General features: G+C 42.5%; 1 protein-coding gene across 1 annotated transcript in view; it reads right to left on the reverse strand.

The window, feature by feature from the left end:
• The window catches only part of MALT1 (MALT1 paracaspase), a 37296-nt gene extending 30757 nt beyond the window's left edge, over positions 1-6539 (reverse strand). The window contains exons 1-2 of the mRNA XM_059833563.1: positions 6379-6539; positions 4375-4541 (exon numbers count right to left, since the gene is read on the reverse strand). Coding sequence (XP_059689546.1) covers positions 4375-4541; positions 6379-6539 — 328 coding nt within the window. The remainder of the gene's footprint in view (positions 1-4374; positions 4542-6378) is intronic.
• Between the last annotated feature and the right edge of the window lie 6336 nt (positions 6540-12875).

Raw genomic sequence — 12875 nt, forward strand, 5'->3', positions numbered from 1 at the left:
GGCAGATAAGCGTCACACAGTCCCCCACCCCCAGTGGGAAGAGGGAAAGGAAGAATAAAAACAAGAAAATTTGGAGGTCAAAATAAAACAAACAAAACCCAATTGTTTAATAAGTGAAGGATGAGTGGAAGAATAGGGAAGAAAACAAAACAAGTGACACAAAGGCAACCACACACCACCTACTGTGGGTAGACTGATGCCCAGCCAGTTCCCAAGCAGGAGATGCCTAGGCCCTCCAGAAGTCCCTCTTTTCCCTTTTATTGCTAAGCATGATGTTATATGATATGGAATATCTCTTTGGTTAGATTGGGCCATCTGCCTGATTGTGTTCCCTCCCAGCCTATTGCACACCCCCAATCTAGTCACTGGGGGGGCAGAGTGAGAAACAGAGAAGGCTTTTATGCTATGCAAACACTGTACAGCAAAAGCTAGAACATTGGTACTGATGATTGGTACAATCAGTATTGATTTGGTCAAAAATCTAAAACACGGCACCATATGAGCTGCTATGAAGAAAACTAACTTTGTCCTAGCTAGGCCCCGTACAACTAGTTACAGAAAAAGCACAGAAATAGTGAACGGTACAGAGGCACTTCATCACCATTTCATTACTCTCAGAAATTAACGATCAGATACAAAATAGGTATGCATACCAAAAAATTCTTTTTTTTTTTTTTTTTTTTTTTTGTAGAGTCAGTCTAATGTCCCTGTTCTGTTCTGGGAGAAAGTAGTTCCTTCTTTATAGTTTAATGAAAACACATTGGAGCTGAAAGTGTAGTCTGGTACAGAAGCAGTATTCCAGATTGCTGGAGGAATAATCTTACAGAATAGTATAGAGTAAACCAGAAGCCGTGCAAAAAAGTAGCTGCAAAGAGATTGCAAATATCCCAGTACAAGACTCAAGATTATCATTCGCTCCAAGCCTTCTTATTACACTCTGCCAGGAGTTTTGTTTTTGTCTGCTTCCCCCCCCCCCCCTCAGGTGTTTAATGGCTTAGTCGCAGATCAGAACTTTTTCCTAACAGAGAATGTTTGAGGAAAGAAACCATAACAATTTGAGCAGAAACCCATGTGGTCAACAGACTGAAACAGAGATTATATGACATTTGGAAATCATATAATCTTTGTCTAGCAGGGAAGCGGGCTATATTAACTCCCCCCCCCCCCAATCTTATTCTGAAATAGTTGATCACACAGGCAGCTACTCCAAAGTAGTTACAGGACTTGAAAATTCCTTGCCCTTCTTTCTCTAAAATAACTTCCCTCTATACCCTAGCCCTGAAGATCGCTACCTCAGTTCCTCATTTAACACTTCCTCCACTGTTTTTCGTAGTTAAAGGGAGTGTATTAAGTACAGTTTTTGAGCATCACAATCACTTAACATTAACCAAGACAAACAGGAATTATATTATTTCAATTTAAAGGACAGAAAAATTAAGACTTGCTCTTTACAAAGACTTCCACTTTTTTTTTTTTTTAAAATCTCTCCTGATTTGCATCACTAACATCTCTTAAGAAAGTAGCTGAGAAAAACTAACTCTCAGAACGATTATTATTTCGCACTCCTTGGAAGTATTACAAACAAGTTCTAAGAAATCTGATTCATAATTTCTTCACAGTTTAATTTATTTTCCTGCAATTCATTCAGCACTGCACAGCCACTTCCTGCAAGCATCACAGAACTTAATGGGTCAAAAAGAAAACCTTCTGGCTAATCTTCTGAATGATTACAAAGATACACAAATATGTCTTCGATTTTCCTTGGAAAATGCAAAGCTCAAGTTTTACCATCAAGGATGGCAAACTGACATTTATGGTTACCAGACTTTGAAACATGCAGTGCAAATTAAGTACTCATGATCTTAATTATAATCCAACTGTTCCATTCTTAACTTACACACTGGCAAACATTTTCAGTCATTTCTGGAAACTTGGCCTCAATTACTCACATTCAGATTGAAGTGCCTGAACTGCTGCACTAAGAGACCTGCCTGCAGAGGAAAAACACCTCTTTGCTCTTGTTTCAATCATCACAACTCAGTGAGGTTGCACAAGGACCAGACTGTAATACCACAAATTGCGTATCAAGCCTTTTTTCCTTCATAGCCTGGGACAAAGCTCTTCACATTTCATTAATTTCCAGCAAGTTCACAACATGACAAGATAAAAAAAGGGAAGAAAAGGGACAGAGAGGTGACCCAAGGAACAAGATGCCTAGGCTTTCTCACTACCAAAAAGGAGAAGTTTTAAAGTTATTATCACTACTATTTTGTGTCTTTGTAGTAAGAAACTCCATCTTCTACGGAGTTAATGCAATGTGACAGGCAAGTCTCTAAGCTCCGACAGACAAACAAGTTCTGGAACTTGGTTCTGGGAGCCTATGATTTTCCAAGAGATCCTTTGTATTGCTGCAAACAAAGTGACGTCCCAGTAACAATACATCTCTGCCATGAAGGTACTGAGGTAGCATCACTGCCAAAACAGACCACTAAGCAGCATCAAAACTTCACACTCATTAACCAGTACACTCACAGGCTCACAAAGGTTTGTGTCTTTTTAACTGCATCAACTAAGCTGGTAGAAAACAGCCTAACAAACCAGTATGACAGCTATAGAGGTCTTACGTTAAACAACCCCATTCCTAAAGGAACTTAAGCTCTTTTTGGTGTATTAGAACAAATGGGCAGTTACGAATTTGTACTTTGGCTTCAAGAATTGACCACCCCTGAACATTTAAATAAACTCACCGCAAATATCAAGGCCTACCACTTCTTCTTAAATAATTTAAAATTCCTAAACTTCCTTCAAACACCCTTTGGTTTCTCTTAGTTCCAGTTTCTCAGTCTCTATGAAGCTACCCAGTCCTCCTTAGAGGATGCTGAATCCGTTCTATCACAATTCATACTGTTCTGCAAGAGATTTATTTATAACGAGACCTTCTCTGCAGTTCCACGGGGTCTTGACAAAAGTCTACTTATTGGCTTGCTCTCCTCAATACAAGGATATCTTAGCTATCTATCCAGTTCCCTAATTGATACCACTGTCTCACAATTCTGCTACGTAGCAAGTTCCTGATTTACCCAGGATTTAGTTTTCGTTACATATTTCAAAACGTAACTTGACTGGCAGCCACGCAAAAATCCTCAATTCAATAGCGGTGATACTTGGGATTATCACAGATCAAGCAAGCACAACATTTTGCCTACCTGCAGGCACTCCGCAGTACAAATGTGAACCAGGACCATTCTTGTTTTCAGTATTTCCCCAGGAACCAGCATATGGAGAACAATAAAAAGGAACAAGCATTCATAGTGCAGGAGAGCGTACTACTTCCTACGCCTCCACCTCAACACTTGCCCCTGTGACCGCAATCCACTCACACCGATACACAACCAATTCCCCCCTCCCTGCCAAGCCTACAGTGGTATTCTTCAGCTAGACTAAGCTATCATGTAACTCAATCACACCTCATTCAACACATCATGGTCCTCCTATTACAGTAAGAAGCAGCAGCCTTAACTAGATGAAACAGCTGCAAAGCATTACTATAATTTACTTGAAAAATTCCAAGGTTGTCTTAACAATGGTTCTCAGCCCATAGCTTCTTTTTTCATACTGTCCAAAGAATAGGACAGCTATCAGTACGGCAAGGAGCTTGCTAGCCTCATTTCCACTCCCTGCTCTGAAAAGAAGCTTTTGTAACTTCCTAGTAGGCTGAATTTCACCACATCCTGAAGGAGGAGGACATAAAAAAGGGCCCTCATTTTGCACTATAGCAAGAAGCACTTGGTCTACACGGTCTTACCCATGCATTCCCTCGCATTATCCCACTTCTGGACTTTTTGTGAAGACGCAAACTGAATGTGTTAGCAGAAAATAATCTAGTTCTATCCTAAGTTAGTCTGTTTTTCTGTCCAATTAGCAAGTTGGTCTGGATCCAATATGCACCAGAACTGGCACTAATTGGACCCTTCTCCTGCAATTAGGGTAAGCTATGAAATGCAGTTAACAAAACCTGTAGCCCGAACAGATGTCTAGCAACACCACTTGTCTTTCTAACTGAACCATTTCAGTTCAGTAAGCATCTCCCAAAGGCATAGTTTGATACAGAACCCGAGTCAGCAGAGAGAGTGACAGCACCTGTCAGATCCATGCAGCCAAGTCCAAGTCTACAATACTGCATCAAGCCTACTTATCTGCTTGGCTTACTTTTAACCTCAGAATCATTATGAGCCAATTACTATGGTAATCATATGAATACCGATTACTAGAATTCAAACACTAAAGATGTTTTTACTTACTGTAGAAAACAAATACTTCAGTGTTCCCAGTGTAAAACACACAGTTGCAGTGAGAGCACAAACCAGAACTGACCTGAATGGCTGAGACACTGGAGAGCCTCTGTATGCTCCAGGGCCTGCAAGAACTCCACCAGTTCTACCACAGTGCAACCCCGATCTCCCAGTAGTTTCAGAAGACTCCAGCTGGGACTTCCTTCTGGCTCCAGCACTTTGAGGGAACATTGCTCTAAATCCAGCGGGCTACAAAATAACATGAGAAAGTCATGACACAGACCTTCTTACTACTTTTTCCTCAGAAAGGAGCAGAGTTAAAAATCACTTGTAGACAAACAAAAAGATTAAAAAAAAAAAAAAGAGTGCTGATTTGGATGTATTTGCAGCATTTCCTTCAAGTTTCAGGAGTTCAGAGGTTATACAGTGACGCCTCCACAGACAGAAAGTGGTGTTAGTAAGCTGCATGCTACAAAACAAGAAATGCTTGTACCTAATAATTCTGATCAAATGTATTAAAAAATCTACTTTTCACTTTTTAAAGTCTCAGCAGAAAAACAAGTACAGCACATTTCATTTTCATGTGCCTAATTCAGAAGCGGTAAAGAGCAAGTCAGAATCTAACTTGAAAGTCCAGGAAGACTTTGATTTTCAGAATAGTTGTTAAAACAAGTGACTGCTGCAACTTAACTGATATGCACATCCACTGCTACAGTGCAGTTAACTGTTCCAATAAATTAATCTCCAAGTGTAAACATGAATAGTTTAAATTCTGGTGTTAAGTCTTTATGCACTTTCAATCACAGCAGATTAAAATACCACGGATAATAAGGAACTGAATACACCTATAGAAAGGGAATGCAAGTTTATATATTCCCACTAAAAAGATTCATCAATGTTTCTTTCACTAAATCACAGCGCCATGCAAACCTGGAGGCGAGATATTTTCACTTATCAAGTAGACCTTCATAGTATCTTACTGGATAACACAGAGAACAAACATAGCCACAGGCCCTACAGAGGGGTTATATTGTAGTCCTCAGGTTCTATTTCCCTATATTAATAAATATACTCATAACAGAGAAAGGACACATCTTCATAATGTACATTCAGCGCTGCACTCGAAATGCCTAATTTTTTTGAGATACTACCCTCTAATCAAAACCTTCAAAAGCCACAGGAAGTGAAACGATCAGGAAGCAACCTAGAGAATGTGACCTAGGAAGAAAGAGTTGAAGAAAATTAATGCGTTTACCCTAATATAGACAAGAGGAGCTCCAGAGAACAATCAACAAACATTTTCCGTGCTCCCTGTCTGGGGCAAGCAGTTGACTGCATTTGCGCTGAAGAAAGTCAGGTGAGGTACAAGGGGACAGTTTCCAAACAAAGGTGGCAAAGCAAAAAACCGCACCATTTCCACCCTGTTACTTCTTCACTGGATGCCCTCACGTGGGACTAAGCCAACATCTCCTAGAGACAGGCTACGTGTCCACGATCCCATCTGCCGCAGCGCAGGGGCTTCGGTTAGGGGATGCTCCCTTCCTCAGTACAGACGAGGTATGGGTCGACGGGGAGGGACAGTATTGCCAGCACAGGCTGGGTAACTCTGGATTCAGGCAGAAGCGGCAACAAAACAACCGCAGCATTCAGCTGCTGTCCTTCGCTCGAGTACAAACTTGTAGAGGAGCTGGTAAGCAAAGACGAGCCCACACCTGCTCCACCCTCGCCGCCCCGCCGCTGCCTTCGGGGCCGGCACCGCTGGTCGGCCGCACCGCTCGCGGCGACGGATGCGCTCGAGCGCGGCCTCAGGGGGGGCCCCGGCAGGGACCCTGGGGCCGGCGCGTCCCCCGCCCTCGGCCCCGCGGTGGCACCACGGCCTCCGCCGTCGCTCTGCCAAGGCGCCCGGCCCCTCCGCCCCGGGCCGCGCCCCCTGAGCCCCGCGACTTCCCGGCCGCAGGAGCCCGCGCGCCCGGAGGCCCCCGCCGACGCCCCTCCCGCCCCCGGCGCAGCGCAGGGCCGCGGGCCACCCCGCAGCCTCCGCCGCCGGCTGCCGCGCTGCCTGCCCGCTCCCACAGGCCGCCCTCACCTCAGCCGGACCCTGCCGCGGCTCCCCGCTCGCTGCGCCAGGTCCCGCCAGCCCTTGCCGGGCTCTGCCCGGTCCAGCAGCTCGCTGAGCCTCCGGAGCAGCGGCTCCGCCAGGCGGCTGAGGGGCAGGGACCCCGGCGCGCTCCGCACCGGCTCCGACATCGCCCCTCTCCTGCCTCCCCAGCGGCTGCGAGCCACGGCCCGCCCGGGGCGGTCCTCCCGCCCGGAAGGACGCGCTGAGCGCAGCCGCGTGGTGCGGCGCGGCCTCCCGCCTTCCCCTGAGGGGACCCTCGCCATGTCCGCGCCGGGGAGACCTCCGGCCCTTCGCAAGGGGAAGGTCTTCCCTCGGCCCGGGCGCGCGCGCTTCGGCGCTGCTGACAGCGTGGGGGAACCGGTCAGGGTTTTGTTTTAACCGTTTTGAAACGGGAAAGTTGAGTGTCTGACTTTGAGGCTGAGACCTGCTGCCAGCGTGGGCAGCGGGTGCGGAGAAGGCCAGACACGGCCAGAGCAGCTCTCCTGTGAGAGGGAGAGGAGTCGGGCAGGGGGATAAACCAGGCAAAAATCGTACACCACTGGGGCCAGGGGCTCGCTTTGAGGAGAAACAGCTTTATCTAACCACAGCCAACACAGCCACGGACTCCTCTCTGTGAGGCACGCTCTCCCTCTTGAGTGCTCCCAGACAAAGAAGTGCCCGGCTTAAGGGGTCGGGTGCCTTATGTGTCTTTTACCGAGGGAGAAGAGGTACTGCTGGGGAAGAGTCTCCCAAGGAGAGGTGTTTCCGGGACTGCTGTCCATCACTGCTAGTCAACGGATGAGCGTGGCCATGATCTAAGGGGAACTATCTGGAATTACAGCTTGCTTAAAGTGGACTGAAAGTACCTTAGAAAGTAATTTTACTAATATTTTAGTCTGTGATCAAGCATTCAAATGGGGCTGCCTGTATTTCTGCAGTATTTTTTCATGTGACTGCAAGCTTGCCTTGCCTTCCCTGTGAGCAAGCTGGAGCTCAGGTGGCACCAGACCAAACTGATAAGCATTGCTGTTCAGTAGAGTCTCTTGTCTCGTGGGTTGCACTGCACTAGTCTAAACGGGCTTACATCAGCTTGGAGAGACGTATCTGCCTGCAGAGCAGATGACAGTGTAACATCTCTCCTGACTTCTGTGGGGTCCAAAATCTCTAAAAAAAAAGCCATTTAGTTAGACTTAACTTGAAGTAATTGCATTGAGTAGCTTTTCGCTGCATCATTAACCAATAGTTTATTTCTCCTAATTTAGGTGCAAAACCAATCTGCATGGCAAAACGGATACAGGTGAGAGAGGGAATTTCACTTCCTGATGCTATGTAGTTATCCACAGCTGTGTATGACTTAGCTGCTAGAAAATCAGGCAGGTGCCTTTCACCCACCTCAGCCTATGGTCTGTGCTTGTTGGGTGTCTTCCTACAATGTCAAACAGTTAAATTACCTCAGGTGAATATGGTTTTAAATCTGGTTGCTCATTTCTTTGGGGATTATTTTGACTATTAGGCTATTATATAAAACAGGTACTCCTGCTGCTGTTCCTGACTGAGGGAGGTTGTAGGTGCTATATTTATTGCTGAACACAGCAGTTTCCTATCTCGGTCTAGGTAACTGGGAGCAAGAAGTATTTAGCACCATAGTAGCTCATAACCAGTTTTAGCTGCACTTTCAGCAAAATGCTTAAGAAAAAACTTGGCACAAAACTTGCTTTTCAGCCTTTTCTAGATCTCTTGAGCTCAGAGCGGTTTGTGCAATTCATTAAAGTTCCTCCTGTGTGAGACTTGCCTTCTTGGGTAACAGAAGTGGGAATACTTTCTTGCTTCAGGATTCTCTCATTTGCCTTTGATGAATGTGAATTGTTAGGTGAATTTTTAAGTAGTGATTGTTAAAAGTTCACTATCCGCTTTTGGTTTCCTCAACCTACTTGTTAGGGATTGCAGATTTTCTCATGTTCAGCAGAACTTTTGTGTGCTTAACTTCAAGCAAGTAAGAAATTCCCAACGTGCCTAGCAAAGCAGTTAAGCACACTTAAGCATCTGCTTTAAAAAACAACCCAGTGCTTTATTATGAAAAGCTAAGGCCAACACTTCCTCCCTCTCAAGGCCACGAGGAAATTCCTGTGGACTTCTATGGGAGTAGGGTGTACCCTCTCATCCCTGCCAACCCTCTCTCCTGCTCCATCTGGCTGAGGTTTTCCCAGGAAGAGACATCTGCTGCATGTAATGAAATAGTCTCTCTTAAAAGTCAAACTGTTCTGTGATCAGGCTCACTATACTAAGGTCACACTAGCAAAACAACACTGAAGCTTTCAGCTAGCTTCTCAGCTCTGAAACAACATGCATGAATTAAATGTCTTTTGTCTTGTAACGCAGAGTCAAACCACTGGCCTGGCCCGCTTCTAGAACTTAAAGAAGGAGCACTCAAGGGTAAGTGCACATTTACGGTTTGAGAGGTCAAATTGTTTATACTTTTAAAATTAATTGCCTACTCTTTTCTCCTGTGTGCTAATAGAATGCATATCATAAAAGATAAATAAATGAAGAAGAGCAAGTTACTTTATTCTTAATGCACAACATGAATATAGTGATTTATACTGTTATGGAACAGGAAGTATAATTTATTTGCTTCTGCTAAAGTATAGTAATTTTTGCTCGTCTTTCTTTTTTTTAAACATGTTGCATTTAGAATTCTGCTAAATGTTTCTGAAATTACACTTGGTACTATCTCCGCTGAGTTTCAGCAACACAAACAAAATTGCAAAAATCGTATGAAAGCAAGCTTCCTTCTCTAAAGAATGTGTAAGTGATACTAGGTATCCCGAAATACGCATTTTATTCTTTCTAAATATGTATTGCGTGGCCTAATACTCATTAGGTAAAAATTTCCTCCATTCCTGAGAAAAAATCTGGTTACTTGGTAGCATGTAGATGATTATCAGGCTAGATGCATGAATTGCTCATGCTGACAGTGTCAGATGCTTGGCAAGTGTTAAAAATAGATTAAAACATATCAGTGTTAAGAGTTGTGCTGTGATTGCTTATTTTAATTACTCTATATTTAGGTCTTTGTTAGAGATATGTGGAGCCAGTCATTTATTCTTCTTACATTTAGCCAACGAATTATAGCTGTGGTGTTTTCTTTATACTGTGGTGCTGTTTACAATGGGTAGTACACTAATATAAAAGTTGTCAAAAAGCCTCGGATGTCAGAAGTTGAAGAAACACAATATATCACTGTATATTTGTCAAGGACATATTTTTCAGACATCTGCTTTTTGAACAGCCAAAACTTCACTGATGTTTTTCTTATCCAAACCTTGTTAATACAATACATGTATGATAATTGGTTTAGATAATACAGTATTTCGCTAGTTTGATTTCTGACATTGCATGCTCTTCGACAAGTATACTACTCGAAATGTTTGATTTGATTGCAGTGTCTTGAAGGATTTACTGAAGAATAATAGGGTTATAGTTATTGCAGCATTAGGAATTCCAGACAGAACTGAGTCAGGCAGAATTACTGTGAGATACAGAAACAAATAGAAAATGCAGTTGTCGTAAATCCTTGCGTGCATGGGTTCTCACTACTCTTATCGCATCAAATGTTAGACTCTGGAGTTGGCAAACTGCTGTATAAACACTTACTACAGCCCTATTGTGGATAGAGTTCACAAAGTTGTAAGTGAATTCTAGAATTCCAGTTTCTGTTGTCTTGGAGATTTTAACTTTTACAAGGTAACAACATTTAAGAATGTAGGCATGATCACAACACTTTTGGAAAATTTTTTTATGGTTGTCTGGCACAATCACTTTGGAAAGCTTGTATAGACTAGGAGTGGAGGAAAGTGGATCAGAAATTTAATGTGGAATTTGATTCCGTCAGAACTGATGGATGCACGGGGAAAAAAAAGATCCACAGAAACATGCCAATGTTGATGAAACTTTTAAAGGAAAACTTTTAATAAAAGCTTTGATTTCTGTTAAAGGAAAAGTTTAAAAAGAGAACATGAAAATAAGCATTTCAATACGGCAAAACATGCATGGCAACTTTTTTGGAAAAAAGTTGTATGTTTCCGATCATAAATATATATATATAAAAAATATGTATTTCCATACAGGGAATATATAATACCTCATTTAAGAAATCTAAATTGGTGTGTAATGTCTGTGTATGTTGCATTACAGGAAGAGTCCATGTTTTGTTTTATTTTGGAAGAACAAAAATGCTAAACTTACAAAATTTGCTACAAAATAAAAAAATCTCTGTTGAGAGATGCCCTGGATGAGGAGGTGAAAGAATGTGTGTATTCCCAAACGTAAAACAGTTGGCAGGCTGGGAACAGGGATTGGGTGGAATTATGGCTATTGAATTCTTAGAGGAACGTTGCAGCTATACAAACCGTATGCAAAATCTTCTGCAATAAAATTAAGACATATTCGACAAATATTTCCAGGGAGAATGGAAAGGGAATTAGCATTAACCTTGGAAGATAACTGCATGTAAGCAGGACACTGAGATTTCATGGACGACTGGATGACAGGATGTGTATTATACATACAGTACCATAGTTGGTCATTCTGGAAAGGTTCTGTAAGGTTATTCGAGTGATTAGGCCTATGATGTCTTTGTATCTCTGCAACCCAAGAGTCAGGGTCATAAAAACACAAGCTTTGTTAGCAGTAATATTTCATTTTAAGCTATATTGGCTATTTCAAGTTATTTGCTATGCAAGCTATTGCAGTAAATATTATCCTTTCAGTTCTCACATACATATGCTAGGAATCTCTTAAGACTTTCTGTCTGTGGTATGGGGCTTTTCATGCCTAATCTTAAACAATACAGACATATTTATTGACAGAAATGCATAGAAAGTCCTGTTTCCCTGAGCACTGTAGAAATCAGTAATTATATATACAAGCTTTCTTGTGGCCAGCGCTTCACCCCAAACTTTCCTGTTTAAGTCTAGACTAAATCACCTTTGTGTTTCTCAGTACATGATCATGCAGAGCGTGAGTCTGGCCAGGCTGCAGCAGGACTCTGTTATATCCCACATGCTTCTGTTTTCTGTCTGTGCCAAATAACAGGGTAAGGGAAGAATAATGTGTATGCAGCATTCATGCCAACATGATGCCAGCGTGAGGCAGGGGCATGGACACAGACCCAGGCGCTGGGAAGTTCTGCCTAGTCCCACCTTTTAGACCCTGCCCCTTTTAGAGTTTTCTTGGGATCATGTGGTTAGTGAAGATTCCTTTCTGCTTTTTTTGTTGTTCTGCTTTTTTTTGTCTGTTCTGCTTTTGCTGCTTTCTCTCCCTTTAATCAATATAATATTTGCAACATCCTGCTGTCCATACCAGCTAGCTTTCTGGTTGGATCTGCACAGTATATGACCATTTCTGTTCATCATAAAGAAAGGTTTTGTGGTTATTAGCATTTTGGTTTGGAGATTTTTCATGTTTATCTTAACTGAAGTCTAATTACAGCCACCAGCTTTCTTTGTGGTTAAGCTACCTGCCAATGTAACATCTCTAAAAAGGGATGTATGAAAATGTATGTAGTATGCCCAGGCAAATAGAGAAGGAGCTATTGATAAATCCAAATTTAGTAGGATAGTCTAGGGGATAATAATTGTTTTTCAAAAGGGCAAATCCAGATCCCAAAGTTTGGTCTGTGTACTGGAGGTGATAGTAGGAAACTCTGCTGGCATTTGGGGAATTTGTTGTCTCAGACCAAGTATCTCAGAACAAACCGTGAAGCACATAAGCAAATACTCCACTGACTTTCTAAACCAGATCTGTCTGATAGAGAAGTGTTAAAAGAGTGGGTGAGCAGATTGTATTATGCATGCATCCACATCCTCCTCATATACACATACGTACGCAGAAGAAAGATTGTGCTTTCTGTATGTTCAAGTCTTTCTCCAAGCTCATTTAAAGTAGTGTAGTTCTGTTTTCCTATCACAGTGATGACATTCAGCACAGCTCTCTCTTTCCTACCAAAAAAAGTCAGCCAGGCAAACCCAAAAATCAGCGATGACAAAGAAATAAAGAACTTCCCAATAAAGAGCTTGATCCTGTTATAGGAGAAGTGCCCTCTGCCCCATGGAAACAGTTTCTAGTTCATTACTATTCTCACATCTTTTGTCAGTCCTGGTTTTAAAACATACTTCTTTTATCAGGTCTATCAGATTTAAAATAGTGTTTGCAATAAGATCTTTAAAGGTCCCTTCGAACCCAAACCATTCTGTGATTTTATATTAAGAGAAATAACATCCAACAGGTCTATAGGGGCTAATCTGCTCAAATTCCTGTGCTTTGCAGGGTGGTTTTTAATCCAGAACCTATGCTGTAACTGACTTCACCATGAAGGACTTTTACCTGTTTCTATGAAATGTGGAAATCTGAATGGCTTCTTTGGAGCCAGGAGAATTCCACACAGGGCTACAGTTAAAATACATGCTTTAGGACCTGAGCCTAAA

This window comes from Gavia stellata, chromosome Z, assembly GCF_030936135.1.
Source record: "Gavia stellata isolate bGavSte3 chromosome Z, bGavSte3.hap2, whole genome shotgun sequence".
Taxonomy (NCBI): domain Eukaryota; kingdom Metazoa; phylum Chordata; class Aves; order Gaviiformes; family Gaviidae; genus Gavia; species Gavia stellata.